The sequence below is a fragment of the Lipotes vexillifer genome, unplaced genomic scaffold (assembly GCF_000442215.2).
Source record: "Lipotes vexillifer unplaced genomic scaffold, Lipotes_vexillifer_v1.1 scaffold334, whole genome shotgun sequence".
In the NCBI taxonomy this organism is placed as follows: domain Eukaryota; kingdom Metazoa; phylum Chordata; class Mammalia; order Artiodactyla; family Lipotidae; genus Lipotes; species Lipotes vexillifer.
The window spans coordinates 291,840-311,795 of record NW_006799673.1 but is presented as its reverse complement, the minus strand read 5'-3'; the positions used below and the strand labels follow the sequence as shown (position 1 = coordinate 311,795).

General features: G+C 51.1%; 1 protein-coding gene across 1 annotated transcript; it reads right to left on the bottom strand.

The window, feature by feature from the left end:
• Positions 1 to 1,181: 1,181 nt before the first annotated feature.
• Positions 1,182 to 19,586, bottom strand: CHRNB4 (cholinergic receptor nicotinic beta 4 subunit). Its single transcript, XM_007471854.1, is given in 7 exon segments — positions 1,182 to 1,241; positions 1,853 to 1,993; positions 5,414 to 6,401; positions 7,492 to 7,601; positions 7,705 to 7,749; positions 14,872 to 15,020; positions 19,532 to 19,586. Coding segments are annotated over 7 exon segments (1,548 nt in total).
• Positions 19,587 to 19,956: the final 370 nt, after the last annotated feature.

Below are 19,956 nucleotides of genomic sequence, written 5' to 3'. Positions count from 1 at the left end.
AGCTGGACCACCAGGGGAGTCCCCATTAGAGGTTATTCTTTTTTTTTTTTTTTATAAATTTATTTATTTTGGGCTGTGTTGGGTCTTCATTGCTGCATGCAGGCTTTCTCTAGTTGTGGTGAGTGGGGTGTACTCTTCATTGTGGTGCGCAGGCTTCTCGTTGCAGTGGCTTCTCTTGTTGCGGAGCACGGGCTCTAGGCGGGTAGGCTTCAGTAATTGTGGCAAGCGGGCTCAGTAGTTGTGGCTCACGGGCATAGTTGCTCTGCAGCATGTGGGATCTTCCCAGACCGGGCTTGAACCCATGTCCCCTGCATTGGCAGGCAGATTCTTAACCACTGCACCACCAGGGAAGTCCCTAGAGGTTATTCTTTCTCTCTCTTTTTTTTTTTTGTGGTACGCGGGCCTCTCACTGTTGTGGCCTCTTCCGTTGCGGAGCACAGGCTCCGGACACGCAGGCTCAGCGGCCGTGGCTCACGGGCCCAGCCGCTCCGCGGCATGTGGGATCTTCCCGGACCGGGGCACGAACCCGTGTCCCCTGCATCGGCAGGCGGACTCTCAACCACTGCGCCACCAGGGAAGCCCTAGAGGTTATTCTTGAAGAGACTAAACTATAGTGATGGGAAAAGCTCAGTGGTTGCCGGGGGTTAGGGGTGGAGGGACACGTGACCATAAAGGAGTAGCAGGTGGGAGCTGTTTTGGGTGATGGGTGACTCCTACATCCTGATTACATGAATCTATACATATGTTAAAATTAATAGAACAGTATCTAAAAAGTCAGTTTTATTGTATAATAATTTTTAAAATAGATTTTTTGAAAAATCCTCCTCCATCGCACAAATATTTTGAGTGCTTACGACTTGCCAGGCACTGTGCAAAAGACAGTATGTAGGGGAAACCAATCAGAGCATCTGTGAGGGAGACACACCTGACCCAGCCGGGATAAAAAGCAGAGCATGACCAGGGCCGTGGAGCATGGAGGAGAGAGCCATTCCTTTCAGGTGGGGAACCAGGGAAAGCTGCTGAGGGGAGGGGGCATCTGAGATTGAAGGAGGAATAGGAGCCATGTCTTCATTCAACAAACATTTATTGAGCACCTACTATGGGCCAAGCTCTGTCCTAGGCCCTGAGGATACCGCAGCAAAGATGAAGGGCCAGATGCCTGCTCTCACAGAGCTCACACTCTAGCGGGTGAGAGCCTCGGGTACCGAGGGCTGCTGGAGGAAGGTGTCGGGGTAACGTGGCTGTGGGGAGAATGTTTGGGATGAGTGACTGGGGAAGGCCCCTGGGGGAGGTGACATTGGAAAAAATGATGGATTGGAGCAGAGCCCTGAATGATGCAGCCGCGGGAAGAGCTTACGAGACATCTGGGGAAGAAGGTTTGGGTAGAATATACAGCAAATGCAGAGGCTCTAGGCTGGGAAGATCTTGAAGCATGTGAGGGACTAAAAGAAGGCCAGTGAACCCAGTGGACAAGGATGAGTGGACGGAGATGGAGTGGGAGGTAAGCGGGCACGCAGACCAGATACCTGGCACACTGTGGGTGCCACTGCTACACGCATCTTTATCCCCAGTGCCTGCTGCAGGGAAGGAAGCCAGGCCGGAATTAAGTTGCCCAAAGACCCTCCTGAAGCGGGTTTCCTGGGGTTCCTCCAAGGCCTTCAGAGAGGACGGTCCAGGCCGCCCTCATCCTTGCCCCTCCCATGGCCATGGCTGTTTGATGGGGCTGATGGCTGACAGACTCATTTATTTAGGGCCTCATCAGCCGTGACCCAGAAGGAAGCAGCAGACTGTCCGTCTGGCCACTCACATCATCTCACCCCACATCCTGGGGGCCTCAGACATGCAGGGCAGCCTAGGGCCCTTCAGAAGGTGTGTGGGTCTGGAAGAGGGGAGGTAGGAAGAGCCCCACAGTGCCGAGCACACACACAACCACGAACACCCACAGGAACAGCCGGTCCACCACCATGGCCACGTACTTCCAGTCCTCAATGACCTGTGGGCAGACAGAGGGGCCGGTTACAGGCGCCGAGCACGGAGGTCCTCCCTGCTTTCCCTCATCCCCCGAGCTGGGGCCTCACTATCTGGCCAGGGACCCCGTAGGCCACTTAGAACATGGAGTGGTAAGTTCTGAGTCTGAGGCTGGTCTTTCAGCTGGGTACCTGGGTGCCTCTCGGGTCCTCAATCCACCCCTACCCGCCCTGCATGGCATTAGGGAGCCACTGGCTGTATGGGAAGGTTAGGAATGGAAGGGGTTATTAACGCCACATATGTGATTCGAAACCAAACTGGATTATAAATAAGGGGAATGAAACCTGAGGATCACAAGGCCCCTGCTCTCATTTTCACCCCAAGCCCCCTGCCTGAGCTGGCTTTGCCCAAAGGAAGACTTGAGGTGCACCTAGCTGAGAGGGGGTTGGGCAATGGGACCCGCAGGACACCTGGAAATCCTGTTTGCTCAGTTCCATTAATGGCAGTATCTGCTAGTTCCTGTAATTAAGACCCAGCCTCCTTCCACATCATCTGGGTTTCTCTCTACCTCCTTCCCTGCCCTCCATCTTCTCAGGCCCAGGTGTGGGGTATAGGATTGGCAGAAACATGGCTAGCCTCCTGAGGTGCCACCACAGATGTGCCTGCCTCCTTGGCCTGGGGGAGATGCCCCCAGAGAGACCCAGCATTCTGGTCTCCCTTCCCCTCACCCGCTTTCACACCCCAGCCTGTCTGGATCCTTCTGCATGCGTACTTGTCCTGGTGGAGAGTGGCTGCATCAGCAGAACTCAGCAGGGGCTCTGGAGCTGGAAATTCGGGCAGCAATGGGCAAGCGATGTCAGTGACCCAATTTGTCAGAGCCCTGGTCAGTGGTGTGCATCTCCCCTCCAGGATGATCCCTGCTCAACCAGCCCCACACCCCCAGCCAAACACAGCTGCTGTGTTTCCTAGATGCAGCAGGCACCGCCCACTTTCCACACAGCACTCTTGGGTTTCTTTATGACAGCCCTAACTGCAAACAACCGTGTGTGTGCGCGCGCGCACGCGCGTGTGTGCATGTGTGTACGCGCACGCGCGTGTGTGCATGTGTGTACGCGTCTTTTCCCCTCTTTTTATATTTTTGTGCTATTTATAGTGACCAGTTAATCACCAGGGAGGGTGAAAGTGCTGAAGATGAGAAACAGCTCAGGCTGGCTTAGGGGTGGGCATGCTCTGGAAGGGAAGAAAGCCTCTTCTCTCCAGCTAGACATGAGAAAGTTGATCAACCAGTAAGGCCCCCATGTGTGTCAGTTCAGGGCAAGGCACTGCGAAGGGCAAGGAATGTTAATGACATCAGAAAGATCTGAGTATGGAGCTTGGCTCTGCTCTGTGCCAGCTGTGTGACCTTGGGCAAGTTAATGAGCCTCTCTGGGCCTAGCTTTTTTTTCTATTGTAGACTCGGGATTCAAGTAAATGACACTTCACAGGTTCCTGGCAGAATTAGCAGTAACGTATGTCACGTCCTGGTAGAGTGCCTGATGTGTGGTTGGAGCTCAATGAACACTGGCAAATATAATAACTGTGGGCCCTGCCCGGCTCCTTCCCACAAAATGCTTTTAATTAATTGAGTAAGAAAGAGGCAGAGGCCTGTGAGTGTCTAGGGGGTGGTGAGACCTTTAGAAGAGAGAGCTCAGGATGCGGGTGGCTCAGCCAGGGCTGCAGGAGACCAGTTTCTCAACCTGCATATGCACAGGAACCAGCGGCAATCTGGTGAAAAATGCAGCTGCTGGACAACCTCCCACAGAGATCCCAGCTCAGTCAGAAGAGGTGGCCCCAAAGCTGTATTTTGAAAAGTTGCCCAAGTGGTTCCTGATTAGCCAGGAGGGCCCCAGTCTGTATATTAATATTTGGGAGTCAATGAATTAGGTGATGCTGAGCTACTGAATGGATCTGTACTAAAGCAAGCATAATTAAATTAATTTTTTAGAAAGTGAAATCTGATAATCCTATAGAGCTGTGCTTCTCAAACTGGACCGAGCCTAGGAATCCCCTGGGGATCTGGTGAAAATGTAGCTGCTGAGCCAGCAGGTCTGGGGTGGGGCCTGAGATGCAGCGTTTCTAAACAGCTCCCAGGTGAGACCGGTGCTGCTGGTCCAAGGACCACACTCTGAGGACAAGGGTGCAGAAAAACTTGTGTCCTACATTCCGCTTGTTAGCAGTTCTTTCTTTTTTTCACAGTGTGATTTTGGAGCTTTTCCACCCTGCTTTTTTCTCTTGGCACTAAATAATGGAATCCCTGTGCTTTCCCTTGAGAATGTGGCTAGTGAAAAGGAATCCCAGAAAGGTAAGAACAAGGTGATGCCCTCTTTTTCGCATGCAGCTGCACGTTGTGGCGTAAAAACCTGTTCAAAGAATCTGATTTGATGAGGTGTTAAAATGTGAACATTCCCAAGACTCTGAAATTTGTTCTCCAACCCAGTCTGGAAATGTGTGTGAAAATTTCTAACCGTACCGTCACATTCTGTGTTTAGTTATAAAATTGTCCTTTGAAGCATTAACTTGTTCAGAGGAGTCAGTCAAGGCACCTAAACTCTAGAGCTCACGGCTTTGTCCTGTGGAAGTAAACTTAACCTCTTTTTAGAAATCTGTAATTGTACTTGACAATTTATTATCCTGGTAGCAATAATATTTAAATGGATGGTTCTATACTCCTAAGAGTTATAAATGTTTGTATGGCTTCTTGGCAAGCCTGACAAGGATGGGAGCATATACCCTTGGTGCCCTGGCCCACCTGTGTCCCTAAAGGCTGCAGAATCATTTTCCAGCCCAGGACAGCCTTCCATTTTCTGCCTGCTTCTCTTCTCTTCTCTGCCCCAGGGCTTTCTCTAGCACCAAAACTGCTTGCTCCACAACCAGATGGCAAAACCAGGAAGTGCAGGGGAGTTAATGCCCCCAAGGTTACTGCGGAGCCTTGGGGATGGGAGCTAATGGGCAAATACCCTCCTCCCTCCTGGGGGATGATTCTGAGGCTTGCTTCCATGCTTCCGGCTTCTGCAGAGGCTCTCTAACTGGACGAGCCCCCAGAGCCCGTGGCAGTCTCCTGCTCACTGATACCGACATTGCCTTTCGGCCTTTCCCTGTCTCACTTTCTCCACTTCCTCACTGTGCTTCCTGGGATCACTTCTCAAAAAACTCCCTCTGCCCAGGTGCTCATATCAGGCTCTGCTTTTGGGGAACCCACAACAAACCAAAAAGGATCACTTGTACTTCCTTCCTATCCCTCGATGCACGAAACTAGAATAAAACTCATTTCAGTCTTGGATTCCTTATTCAAACAAAGAGTTTGAGAACCCTTGTCTCATGAATTAACTTCCGGAAATGGGAAACTGACTATATTATCTCAGCCTCTTCCACTGGGCAGGTGTTGGGGGCTGGGCTAGCAACTTACACTCTGGTCCTGATCGTCACTCTTCATGTGCTGGGCAATGAAGCTGATACCCTCTAAAGCCTCCTGCACATCCTGCTTGAACCTCCCAGAAGACCTCAGCCGGAAATCCCTGGGGATACCCGCTGAGTCAGAGCCGGCTGGAGACTTGGGAGCTGCAGAGGCAGGGTTCACAAAGTACATGGAGTTCCCACAGAGGTTGGAGGAGCTGGTGGGGCCCATGGCCGAGGCGGTGGTGGCAGCCTTGGACTTGGTCAGGTGAGCCTGGCTGGGCTGGGGGGCCCTGGAGGGGCTGCTGTCAGGGCGCTTCATGAAAAGGAAAGTGGGCAGCTTGTGTAGGAAGCAGCGCTTGACCCAGGGCGCCATGGTGTGTGTGCTGGGTGAGCGGTGGTGCACATTGAGCACACAGACGCTGGTGACGATGGAGAAGGTAACCAGCACCATGGTGAACATGAGGTATTTGCCGATGAGCGGCACGTCGAGGGAGGTGGGCGGCACGATCTTGGAGATGAGCAGCAGGAAGACGGTGAGCGCCAGCAGCACGGAGATGCACAGCGTCATCTTCTCACCGCAGTCGGAGGGCAGGTAGAAGACGAGGATGGCCAGGGAGGTGATGAGCACGCAGGGGATGATGAGGTTGATGGTGTAGAAGAGTGGCTTGCGCTTGATGATGACGTCGTAAGTCACGTCTACGTAGCTGGGGTCCTGAGGGTTCACCGTCCTTCGCCCAGGGAGGGCGACTATGTCCCATTCACCACTGGGGGTGAAGTCATCCATGCTGGCCGTGGGTGACTTGAGGACCATGTCGATCTCTGTGTGGTCGTAGGTCCAAGAGCGGAACTTGAGGGTGCAGTTCTGCTGGTCAAAGGGGAAGTGCTTCACCTCGATCTTGCAGGCACTCTTGTAGATGGCAGGGGGCAGCCACATGATGCTGCCATTGGAGTGGACCACCACATTGGTATAGAGAGACACTTCGTAGGTACCGTCGGCACTGGGGGTGGGGACAGGGCATGGATGAGAATATCATGAAATCCATAGATGATGCCTGGCTGTTCTTAGAACTCGCCAAAGAGCCCTGCAGGATTATTTCTCACTAATCACTCTTCCAAACCCCCATGCCCTCACTGGAAAGGCCTGCTTTACTTGGCAACTGCCTGGTGGCGAGAGCCCTGACATGAAACAGCATGAAGGCTTTACATAGATTTGCTCATTTAAGACTCACAGCAGTCCAGTGAAGTAGATATTATTATCATCCCCATTTTACAGATGGGAAAAACAAGGCTCAGAGAAGTTAGTTGTCCTCTTCAAGGTCAGAAAACTAGTAAGCAGTACAGCTAAGATTTGAAGTCAGGTCTTTCTGTCCTTAGACCACCTACTCCTAATCATTTCTCGCTTCTGCTGGTACAACTACGACCTGGGAAGTCTCTTTATCCCCCTCCACCTACCTGAGATATTTATGCATATCAAGTCCATGCTACCAACACCTAACACTGATAAAGCAACCGAAGGTCAGAAAGGACAGTATGGGTCTTCCCTGGTGGCTCAGTGGTTGAGAATCTGCCTGCCAATGCAGGGGACACGGGTTCGAGCCCTGGTCTGGGAAGATCCCACGTGCCGCGGAGCAACTAGGCCCGTGAACCACAACTACCGAGCCTGCGCGCCTGGAGCCTATGCTCCGCAACAAGAGAGGCCGCAATAGTGAGAGGCCCAAGCTCCACAATGAAGAGTGGCCCCCGCTTGCCGCAACTAGAGAAAGCCCTCGCACAGAAACGAAGACGCAACACAGCCAAAAATAAATAAATAAATAAATAAATTAAAAAGCAAGTTTAAAAAGAAAGAGGACAGTATGGAGGACAGAAAGAACAATGCACTTGGGGTCAGGATGGTGGCCCTGGTCCCAGCTGTGCCTGAGTGAGTCGCAAGGCCCTCCCCATCTCTGGCCTCCAATTCCCCATCTGTAACTGAGGGTGCTGGCTCTGCTCATCTCTGATTCCTCTTGCAGCCTGACAGCTTGGAAGTCTGGGTGAAGCACAGGACTGGAGGCCTGGCCCTCACCACCTTGGCCAGCCCTGCCACTTAACTTGTTGTAAAGCACGATGTCAGGCAGCCAGACGCGCTTTGCGGGGATCCTCAGGATGTTCACACCCTCATAGCGGGAGCTGTTCCAGGCCAGGCGGTAGTCTGTCCATTCCTGAGCAGACAGGCAAGGCCCCGTCACTTGTAGGTCCCTCGCCGCCAAGGGGCAGCCCTGGAGAAAACTCCTCCTTGGGCTGGGGACCCTGCAGGGCACTTACCTGTTTCAGCCAGACATTGGTGGTCATGATCTGTTCTCGCTCATTCTGGGGAGGGAAATGAGGTTATCAGTTCACCTGTTAGGAGGTGATAGACCACACTTTATCAAGCAAAAGTCTCTGAGCTCCAGGGCCACGTGACCAACCACCAACTTAACATCCTCGGAGGGCTCAGACGTATTTCCCACCCAACATGCCTGAGACAAACCTCATGATCTTCACCCAGACGTGGGCCTCCACTGGCATTGCCATCTCAGTGAATGGCATCCCCCAGCCATAAATTCCACAAGCCAGAAACCTGGCAGTTGTCCCTGAGCCCTTGCTCTCTGATCCATCAGTAAGTCCTGTAGATTATACCTCCTACATGAGTCTCAAATTTGTCTGCTTCTCCCCATCTCCTCTGCCACCATCATCTGTTACCTGGACTATTGCAGTAGCCTCCCAACTGGCCTTCCTGCTCTGCCTTGGCCTGCCTTTAGTCTATTCTCTATAGAGCAACGTGGGTAATCCTTTTAAAATCTCAGCTCCTCAGACTACATCTCTCTGCTGAAACCCTCCACTCCCCTCCCATCTCATCTAAAGTGAAAGCCAAACTTCTGACCAGGGCTTACAAGGACATCCATGATCTGCCCCCCTCCCCCACCTCCATCCCTATTAGCTCTAGTACCTCTTACCTCAACACTTTCCTGTTCGCTCATCCCACTTCAGCTATACGTGTCTCTTTGCTTCTGCCTTTGCCCATGTTATTCCCTCTTCCTGGAAATCCACACAGCTGACTTCCTCACTTTCTTCAGGTCTTCCCTGACCTTTCTACATAAAATAGCACCCCGTTCCCCTCTCTCCCTGCTTCATTTTTCTTCTTCTTTTTTTTTAAATTAATTAATTAATTAATTAAATTTTTGGCTGCGTTGGGTCTTCGTTGCTGTGCACAGGCTTTCTCTAGTTGTGGCAAGCGGGGGCTACTCTTTGTTGCAGTGTGCGGGCTTCTCATTGCGGTGGCTTCTCTTTGTTGCAGAGCACAGGCTCTAGGCATGCGGGCTGCGGTAGTTGTGGCTCTCGGGCTCTAGAGCGCAGGCTCAGTAGTTGTGGCACACGGGCTTAGTCGCTCCGCGGCATGTGGGATCTTCCCGGACCAGGGCTCAAACCCATGTCCTCTGCATTGGCAGGTGGATTCTTAACCACTGCGTCACCCCTGCTTCATTTTTCTTTATAGCTCTTATCACCACTGGCCACCTCTATTTGTGTATTATATGCCACCTCCTACTAGCATCTAAGTTCCTTGAGGGCAGACAGCACCTAGAAGGGTATCTGGGATGTATCAGATGTGAAATAAATATTTTCTGAAGAATATAAGGATCCTCACAATAATCCAGGCCACCATAATCCATCTCTCACCTGAACCACTGCAAGACCCTCCCAACTGGTCTATGACCACTCTGCACACATAGCCCATACAGACACACATCTATTCTTCCTCTGCAGCCAGAAGAAACTTCCAAAGTTCCTGCCATTTCCCCCTTAATCCTATTTTTACTTAGGTCACTTCTGTGGCTTCCTTCACATATAAAATAAAAATCCAACTCCTTCACAGGGTCTGCAAGGTCTTGCCAACTTTCCCGGCTTCATTTCACCTTTATTCTATGCCCTTCCCCTGACATCCGCCCCGACCCTGGCCTTCTTTAGTTCTCCAAATGTGTCTTGTGCTCTCAGTCTGTACCAATTTCCCTGCCTCCTCTTCACCAAGATAACTTCCAGCATCTTGATAACAGCTTGGGAATCACTTCCTTTAGGAAACTTTCCTGAATCCTCAACTAGGTAAGCATATCAGTAGAAAAAGGTTCAGTTGCCAGTCACAGAGAGCCAGAGTAACACTGCCTTAAATAAGTTTATTTCTCTCTTGTAACAGTTTGGACATACAGGCATACCTCGTTTTATTGTGCTTCACAGACACTGCATTTTTTCCAAATCAAAGTTTTGTGGCAACTCTGTGTGGAGCATCTATTGGCACCATTTTTCCAAACAGCACTTGCTTACTTTGTGTCTCTGTGTCACATTTTGGTAATTTTTGCAATATTTTAAACTTTTTCATTATTACTGTATTTGTTACAGTGATCTGTGATCAGTATCTCTGATGTTACTACTGCAAAATATTACAACTCACTGAAGGCTCAGATGATGGTTAGCATTTTTTAGCAATAAAGTATTTTAAAATTAAGTTATGTACATTGTTTTTTAGACATAATGCTATTGCACACTTAATAGACTACAGCATAGTGTAAACATAAGTTTTATATGCACTGGGAAACCAAAAAAAGTCGTGTGACTTGGTTTATGGTGATATTCACTGTGTTGCGGTGGTCTGAAACCAAACCTGCAGTATCTCTGAGGTATACCTGTAATACGGTGGCTTTGCTCTACAAAGTCCTTAGGGACCCAGGTTCCTTCCAGATTTCTTCTCTACCACACCTAGAGTGTGGCCCTCATCTGCATGGTCCACAATGACTGCTGCAGCTCCAGTCATTACACCCACATTCCAGACTGTTGAGGGGTAGATGGGAAGAGGAGAGAGAGGATGCATGCCAATTGTCTTCCCCAAACCCCAAATGTCTTGTTTTAATTAGAGTATTTAGGCCATTTACATTCAGTGTAGTTACTGATAAATTTGGGTTTAAACCTACCATCTATTTGTTTTCTGTTTATTCCCTTTCTCTCTTTTCTTGCCTTATTTTAGATTAACGATTTTATTACCCATTTCTCCCGATATTAATGTGACTCTTCTTTAGGTAGTTACTCTGGAGTCTGCAATATGCATATACTTGACTTTTTAGCATCTAATATAAATTAGTTCTTTCATCACTTCCAGAACAAGGCAAGAACTTTTCAATTTCATCTACCCCCTCCTTACTTTTGGGTTATTGTCATGTATCTAATTCTACATACAGTTAAAACCTTGCAAGATATTTCTTTCTGTTTTCTTACACTGTCAATATCAATTCAAATTCACCCATATATTTACCCTTTCTGTTGTGCTTCATTCTTTCCTACATTTCTGTATTTCCATCTGGGATCATTTTCCGTATTGGGTCTTCTTGTATTAAATTCTTTCTCTCTCTCTCCTGAAAACATCTTTATTTCACCTTCCTTTTTTTTTTTTTAAATAAATTTATTTATTTATGGCTGTGTTGGGTCTCCGTTGCTGTGCACAGGCTTTCTCTAGTTGCAGTGAGTGGGGTCTACTCTTCGTTGTGGTGTGAGGGCTTCTCCTTGTTGTGGCTTCTCTTGTTGTAGAGCACAGGCTCTAGGCACACAGGCTTCAGTAGTTGTGGCACGTGGGCTCAGTAGTTGTGGCTTGCGGGCTCTAGTGCTCAGGCTCAGTAGTTGTGGCCCACAGGCTTAGCTGCTCCGTGGCATGTGGGATCTTCCCAGACCAGAGCTTGAACCCATGTCCCTTGCATTGGTAGGCAGATTCTTAACCACTGTGCCACCAGGGAAGCCCTCACCTTCATTTTAAATTATATTTTTACTGGTGGTATATTTCTAGGTTTGCAGTTTTTCCTTGCAGCACTTAAAAAATGTCATTCAATTTTCTGGCTTCCATTTTCAGCTGTTAGTTTTATTGTTGCTTCTGACTTTTGTTTCCCCCAACTGCTTTTAAGATTTTCTTTGTCTTTGGTTGTTAGGAGTTTGAGTATGATGTACCTGGGTATGATTTTCTTTGTATTTACCCCTCATAGGGTTCACAGAGCCTCTTGCATGTGTAGCTTAATGTCTTTAGTCAGTTTTGGAAAAATCTCAGTCAGTATCACTTCAACCTCTGTTTCTTATTTTTATTCCCATTCTTTCTGGAACTCCAAATACACGTTAGACCTGACATTTTTATCCTGTAGCATATTATCTTCTTTTCTGTATTTTCCTTTCTTTTTTCTATAATTTGTCTAGATATTTTCGATTGACCTCTCTTCCTGTTCATTAACTTTCTCTTCTGCTATGACCAATCTGCTATTAAACCCATCTAATAAATTTTAAATTCTCCATCATTATAAGTTTCTTGAACATATTAATGCATCACATTTTCTTTTCAAGAATGCTTATTTATTTTGTTTATTTTTAATAGTGGTAAAATACACATAAGTTTTACCATCTTAACGGCAGTTATTTAAAAGTCTATGTCTGATGACGCCAATATTTGAATCATCTGTGTGTCTGTTTCTCTTCTTTTCTCTCTTCGTTTTTTCTTATGTAGTCTTGTCTTATTGCCTGCCTAGTAAGGTTTTATCTGACTTTATCTGCCGCCAGGGACGACTGACTTTGGCTTTATGGAAGGCAGTTAGAAGAGGGACAGATCACCTTCATCTAGTCTGTGACTGAGCTGGTTCAAAGCAGGTTTTAGTTTTTGTGAGGGCTGGTCTGTTCTTGATTCATTTTGACTCTTAGCAATGCTCCTTGCAAGGTCCTCACCAAGGCCCCATCTCCTTAGTGGGGCTCCAATTCCAATTTGTGTCATCCTAGCCCTGTAAGAGTGCCAAGCATTCAGCTAGGCTTCCCAGCCTCTTAGCCACCACTCTGTACTCAGCTCCCTAGCCCCTTGGCTCTATACTGTTTACCAATCATCAAACGACAGGAAAAGCACCAGAAGCTATCAGGGTCACCTCCTGGATCCTGGTCCTTCAAGTCCTGGCTAAGCTCTCTAAGACCTTCAAACAGATTTGGGGGAGGACAGGCATTTTTGTCCCCCTTTTCTAATTGTTCTTGTGGAAAAGTTAATCTGCAACAAGATACTCTGTCATTACAGAAAGTTGAAAACCTTCATCTGTCTTAAAAAATATTTTTTTTTAAGTTGAGGTACAATTCACATACAGTGAAATGCATAGATCTTAAGGGTACAGTTTGATCAGTTTTAACAATGCATTATTCAGGTAACCCACCTCCTTTCAAGGTATAAAACATTTCTGCCACCCAGAAAGTTCTCTCCTTCTTTAGCCCGGTGCCTTAGTCCCCTTTACTCCCCCACAGCTGCCTTCCCAAAGGCAGTCCTGGCCTTCCCAAAGAGCTGCTTCTGAAGGCTTGCTGGCCTTACACAGCACAAATGCCCTGCCTGCTCCCTAGAAACTTCCATCTTTAAACTGGTCATGCCCATAACCCTCCCTCCTTGAAAACCAAGCCCTGAAATACAAAAGGAAAACTAAGCCCCCAAACCTCATATTGGTTCTGTACACAGCTTTCAGGATTATGACAGCTCACAGTGCTACACTCATAGGCATGGGGCTGGAGGCTGTGTGCCCTCCTCCTTCTGGTAACTTCTGTTATCCCACAGGGACCACAGAGCAGATCTGGCAGGGGCAGCCTTAGCCTGGAAGTGTGGCTAGAGCTGCCTTCCTGTTCCCCCTCACCAGGGCAGCAGCTGCAAGGCGGCAGCTGCAAGGCGGCAGCTGGGCTCACTCCATTAAGCAAAAAGCCTTTGGCTGGACAGTAACACTCAGACACCAGCCTGGGGGCGGCCTGGCTGGAAGCACTTATTCCTTCCAGTTGGCCTTTGGAGGGAAGAGGGACAGAGAGCACAGACTTTTCACCCCTCCCCCATTCTTGGGCTGTGCTTCCTCCCAGGGGAGGAAGCCAGCCATTAGTCTGGCCAAAGCCTTCGTGAGGGCTGTAGGTTGGAGGGGCCGGGTTTGTGAGGGCTGAGTGTGCTAGAGAGAGAGGGTGGCAGTAAGAAGGCAGCCACCAGACCAGAGGAGGCTCAGCCGCATAGGTTGGCTTCCCAAGGCTCAGGAGGAGAGGCACGGTGGATTTCCAGTGCACTGGCAAGGTCTTGGGAAAAGGAGTGGCCAGTCAGTGTGCAGGGCTGGGAGTCAGGCAATTTGGGATCTACTTCTGGCATCGCCAGAACTCCTGGACAAGGTCCTAGGTTGTTCATCTGATCTTTTTCCATATGCATAAATTAAGGAATTTGCCTGAACTTTGAGACCCCTGACTTGGCCTCTAAGTCATGATTCTTTCATTCCAAAAATGCTGTCTGTGCCTTTGCACGTGCTTTCCTCTTTGCTAGGGATATCCTGCCCACTTTGTGCACTCTAGTTTCCCAGTTTGGAGTCACCTGCCAATCCATATCCCAGAACCAGTTAAAATGCTTTGGCTTCAAGCATAGCTGGATGTTCAACAAAACATCCAACTACGAGTGACTAAAACAATAAGGACATCTGTTATATCACATAAGAGAGCAGGCCAATCATTTCAGCGTTGGTTAATGCAGTAATTCAGTGATGTCAGGATTCTAGTTGTTGACAGTGATGTTAGGACTCTGTGATTCTCTTGTTTTTCCCCCACAATCATAAGATGGAGGCCATAGTTCCAAATATAAAACCTTCACATGACAATGTCTATGGCAGGAAATGGCAAATCTCTTCTTGGGTCCCTTTCTGAGTATGAGGAAAACTTTCCCAGAGACCCCCGCCCTTTTAGGCAGCCCCTACATCCCAATGCCAGGGCTATAGCTCTTGCCTAAGCCTTAATTGATTATTGGCTGGAGGAATAGAATTACCATGGTTAGCTACGACTTAACAGTACATGGCAAGGAGGCCGGAGAAGGGCCCATGAAGTTAGTGAGTATCCAATATCAAGTCATACTTTTATTAACAAAGAAGTTGTGAGGCAGGAACGTCCACTGGGTAGCCGGCCAGTGGGCCTGCCATAGACAAGGTGGGCCTGCAACGTGGCCATAAGCTTCTCCTTCTACCCTATCATCTCCCCCAGTCTGCTCAACAGATGACCTCACATACCCCCTACCTACTGGGGGGAGATAGGAACTAGGTACAGAAACCGATGGGTACAGAGGCCCAGGTGTAGGGACAGGACCAGAGGCAGTTGCCAACTGAGGGTCTGGGTAAATGAGGGTGGTCACTGCAGGTGTGGAAATGAAGAATGGATTACAGAGTGCAAAAGTACGGCTGTCAGGTCTTGATGTGTGGATGTGGGGCCTCGCAGGGAGTGCTGAGGGAGGTGCCTGAGGGAACCATGGCTCACCGTTAATCTTCCCTGTGGCCCTTTCCACATCCCCACGCGCAGGTTTGGAGCCCCGCCCCTGGAAGCAGCTCTGAGGGGAGCATGCATAGGAGGAGCACGTAGCGTACTGTGTCCAGCCGTGGGGAAGGCACAGCTGTCCCCTGTACCTACCACACTGATGAGCTGTGCCAGGGAGAGCTGCAGCTGGATGGAGATGAGCTCTGAGGAGCTGGTGGCTGGGCGGATCAGGTCATTGTAGCGGGTTTTGTTCAGGAGGTCATCCATGAGCTTTTCCTCCGCGTTGGCCACGCGGCAGCCCCCTGGGAAAACACATAGTCAGATCTGCTGGGTCCTCATCCAGCTGATGGCAGTGAAAGGGAGAGCTGCGAGGGCCAGAGAGCACAGGTGCCCTCGGGGCCAGCTGGAGCAGCTAAGGGGCTGGCAGGCCTGGCTCTCCTTGGAGACTTCAAATTAAATCTACCCAAGACAGAGCTCAGCTCTCTCCTCCCACGCCCTACATCTTCCTCCTCCTGTTCCGTCTGGCAATGAATGGCACCCCACGCTCTAGACATCTAGTCCAAAACCTGGGCATCTGTTTTGACCCCTTCCTTGGTTCATCCAAGGGGCCACGCAGTTCTGTCTACTCTACTTTCCAGATCTCTCAGTCTGTCCTCCCCTCTCCATCTCTCCTGGTCCTGGCCTACCACCCTGCCCCAGGCTCTTCCAGTAGCCTCCTTGCTGGTCTCCCCACCCCCACTCTGCCCCTGCCGTCATGTCCCATTCAGTGCCAGAGTGGTCTTCCTACAGCTACTGAACCAGAGCCCATCCCTGCCCGTAACCTCTCAGAGCTGTAGGCAGAATTCAAATCCAAATATTTCGGCTTGGCATCCAAAGCCCCTTGGCACCAGCATTTCTTCCTCAACCTGATCTCTTCTTACCTCTCCACCTCTACGCCCAGGTACTCTATATTTTGGCCATATATACTGCTTTCCCTTCCCCATGTGGCCTTCATTGTCTCACTTCTAAATCTTCAAGCACACTTTTTCTTCTGCCAGGGCAGCCCCCAGGCGACCAGCCTTCAAATATCTGAGAGTCTTTCTTGTGCCAGGCACTGTGTTATGCGCTGGGGGTAACAGCCAGCAAAAACCCTGGCTCCTGCCCTCAGGGAGCCTCCTGTGTAGTGGAGGAGAGGTATTATTCACACGTGGGTTTGTGTGCAGAGCTGGGAGATGGTGGTGCTTTCACTAAAAGAGCAAAGGCCTGGGCTAGGGGGAGTTTCCTGGGATCAGACTTGGCCCTACAGGGTTCAGGGTGCACCTTGAGACACCAAATGGAGGGGTCCAGCTGGCAGTTGGCTCCTGGTCTGGAGCTTAAAGGAGAGGTCTGGGCTCAGAACCATACCTGCGAGCCAGCAAACGCAGCCTCCTGCAAGGAGCCTGACCTGGCCGGGAGCCCCACTGAGCTCCCACAGCCCCAGATCTGCCCCTTTTCACAGCCCAGATCTCTTGCCATGTGGCGTTTGGGTCTTTGTCCCATCTCCCTCACACGTCTGGGAGTGAAGGGGAGGTTCAGGAACTCGATCATTCACTCTGGTGACGTCAGGCAAGGGCAGTTTGGGGAGGAGCCTGGGAAAGAGGGAGCCTCAGAGGAAGGTCAAGGACACCTGAGCAAGAGACCCCAGGAACAGGGGAAGAGATGCGGGTGTGCAGAGGAAACAGTGTCGGGGCCAGCAAGAAAGTGGGAAAAGGATAAGGGAATAAGGGAGGCTGAGGAGGTGGGGTTGGGTCTGCCGGCTCACCAGGCCCAGGACTGGGATTACATCCTCCGCTGAGGGGCCAGTTCACTCTGTTTTACCAAATCCCACCCTCTGGATGCGGCCAGAGGGCCCAGAGTGTAAACTGCCTGACAGAGCAAGTCTGAGGTGGACTCCTGGGTGGGTGCTGGGCTGGACACGAGGCCACGGGAAGCAGCCACCACCCTGCCTGCTCCATGCACTTTCCAACTCATTGCCTATCTGGAGCAAATGCAGCGTTTAGTGCCTGTGAAAGATGCTCCCAGGGCACCTGCTACCCACTGTCCCTCCCCCAACCTGCCCCAGGCTGTCCAGAGGGGGTCCTGTGGATGCTTGGCCTACATTCTGAGCCCCGCCTCTCATACCCTGGACCCCCTCCCAGAGGCCAGCTGCTTGAATACCCTGGAAGCCAGTCTGTAGCCCCAGGTTATAGCTGGGTCTCTCCCATAGCCCCTCTTTATTATACATATTTGAGTTGACCCATCATTTCAGCAGGGTATGACTTGCCCAAGTCCATCAAGCATGTCTGGGACAGCTCGGGTCAGAATCTGAGGCTCCTGGCCCCCAGCCCTGCAGTGCTGGGGGAGGCTGGATCCCACATCTCTGCAGCCCCAGGAGGCTGGTGTACCTAGGTACCTGAGAGGCATGGGCTGCTCTGCAGGCTGCGGGGGCTTGTGTTCCTGCTCCAAGCCCACCTGGGATGCTCAGGTTGCTCACCTTTGGGCCTGTCCTGCCTCTCAGTCGTTCAGCTGGCCCCCAGGGACCCTCACCCATCTTGAGGACCAGTTGTGGGATCCAGAGAAAGAGGTTCCGAAAACCTTAGACCATTTAGCTCACTCTCTATTTCTTATCTGGGGAAACTGAGACCAAAGAGGGCGAGGAGCTTACTTAAGGAGTCCCAGCAAGTCAGAGGCAGAGCTAGTTAGAGGCCCTCCCCTAACCCCTGTGCCTTCTTTCGCGCCCTTGCTAACTTCCCCGTAAGGAGCCTGTCCCCGCAGAAGCCATGTTGGTGTCCACAGCCAAGTGTGTACTCATGCCTGTGCCTGTGTTTGTACTTGTATACATGCATGGGGGGGCAGAGGGGTTTCCAAACTATATTTGTTTAGGCTTTTCAGTCTACTGCTTTATGCCTGTGAGGCCTACTGGGTTCAAAAGACAAGGAACAGGCCCTCTCACCCCCAGATGACAGGGGTGGCCCAGAAGAGGTGGAAGCTTCTGGGGCACAGTTGGGGGTCACCTCCCAGCCCTGGGGCCGGCACAGTTACACAAAGCGGCCACCACTAGGGGTCAGTCATGACCCAGTGATTCTGAGAAGGAGTGGGCCCACCCTGCCTCTGTCCAGGGCCTTGCCTTCCTTGGCCTTCTCTGGAAAAACTGCTCCCCACCAGTAAGGGGTTAACAGTCTGAGAGGAAGCCATGGCTGGAATTCTAAAACGTGTGAGTGTGTGTACAGTCTGAAAAAGCAGAGCTAATGGTAAAAATCTATACTGGTAAAATGGAAAGGCAATACCTATTTGTTTGGAATACAAACCACAGAAAGTAAAGGGTCAGTGGAATCTTGGCAAGTGGGCATCTAAAAGGCAGAGTGATTTTCAGTTGCGGATGTTTGTCCTTAACTGAGGAAGGGAACAAGAGATTTGTATTTATTAAAAGGCAGCTATGGATTCTTTTCAAAAAGTTGAGGTTTGGGCTTCCCTGGTGGCACAAGTGGTTGGGAGTCCGCCTGCCAATGCAGGGGACGTGGGTTCGTGCCCCGGTCCGGGAAGATCCCACATGCCACGGAGCGGCTGGGCCCGTGAGCCATGGCGGCTGAGCCTGCACATCCGGAGCCTGTGCTCCACAACGGGAGAGGCCACAACAGTGAGAGGCCCGCATACCAAAAAAAAAAAAAAAAAAGTTGAGGTTTTTACGTTTTACAAAAAGCTCACAATATATTATCAGTAGCTTCTCCAATCATGTGCAAGAATCACCTGGATACTTGTATAAATTCAGATTCCCAGGCTCCATTTCCGGAGATTCTGATCCTGTGAGCCTAGGATGGGGCCCCGGGGATGTGTAGTGGGTGTTTCTGATGCAGGTGGCCCCAGGACCATACTTAAGAAACACTGCAACTGACTCACATCTGAGTCCCTAAGTATGTAGTCAAGGCATGTCATCCCCATAGAACTGATAGGGAAACTGAGGCCCAGAGAGGGTCACTGAGCAAGTGGTGACAGATCCAGGATGCACACATGGAGTGCAGACACCATCTTTGGTGAGATCTCCGCTTCCCTATAGGAACTTCATATGTCCCCCTACCCCTTACCTCCAACACCCCTGGTGGTGTGCCTCTGTCCAAGGCAGATATAGCCCTGGTCCTCTAGGCTGACTGGGGCTTGGAGGACAAGCTTTGGCTGGAGGGTAGGAGCTGAAAGAGTCCTTGATACTCAGGTGGGGATACTGAGGCTGGGAGCAGACAATCCTCACCATATCTGGACTCTGCCTGGGAAGGGCTGACTGGATTTCCCTTCCGGGTGTCTGCAGGGTCCTGAGGGGCAGGCTCCACTTCACCAGCCCCGCACTCAGCCAAGCTGGCTGTCCCGGCCGGCCAACCCCTAGGAGTGGGTGACCAGAGGCAGAGGTGCCATAAAAGTGTGTTTTCTAGGAGATCCACCCGCAAACACACTTGGGTAGCCCCACCCCCCACCCTCAGGCTAAGTTTCCCTATCTACAGTAGCGCTGGGATTAAGCAGAGCTGCCTGTCAAGCGGGTACCACTCAGCCCCGCTGCCCAGCCCAAAGGCGCTCCATATGGAGGGTGGCCCTGGCGGCCGCGCAGAGGACAGCCGGTCTCCACCCCAAACGTCGCAGACCCACTCATCCTGACCCGCCCCTGCTGCCGCGAGTGGGCTTAGCCCCGCCCACGCCCCCATTCGTCCTGGACAATCTCGGGCCACTCCCCTGAGTGCCGGACACCCTCCCTTCCCTCCCACCTGTGGCCAGTCCAGCCGGGCTCTGGCCGACCCCGGCGTCCCTCCCTCCTTCCCCGAAGAGAACTCACCTCGCCCACAAAGGGCAACCAGGGAGAAAAGGAGCAAGGGGAGCGGGCTTCTCATGACGGGCGGGGGCTGGAGAGGCAGCCGAGGCGAGTTCAGCGGTCGGACCACCCGGGCACCGGCGGCCGCGGGCAGGCGAGTGACAGCCGGTGCCCACGGCCTCAGAGGTTTGAAGTCGTTTGACGGCGGGCACTAGGACCCCGGGGAGAGCCCAAACAAGCCCGCTGGGGGCAGCAGCTGTGAGCTACGCCCAGAAGGGGATGGGGCGGGGCAGAAGAGACCCCAGGGGCGGGGCCGGCACCCACCTGGCGGGACTGGGTCTCCCAGCGGTTGGCCTCTGCGCTTCCCGACCTACTCCGGCCTCCAACTTTCCTTGAAGGGAGGTCGGCGGGACCGTGCATGCACCCTTTGTACAGTTGGGGAGACTGAG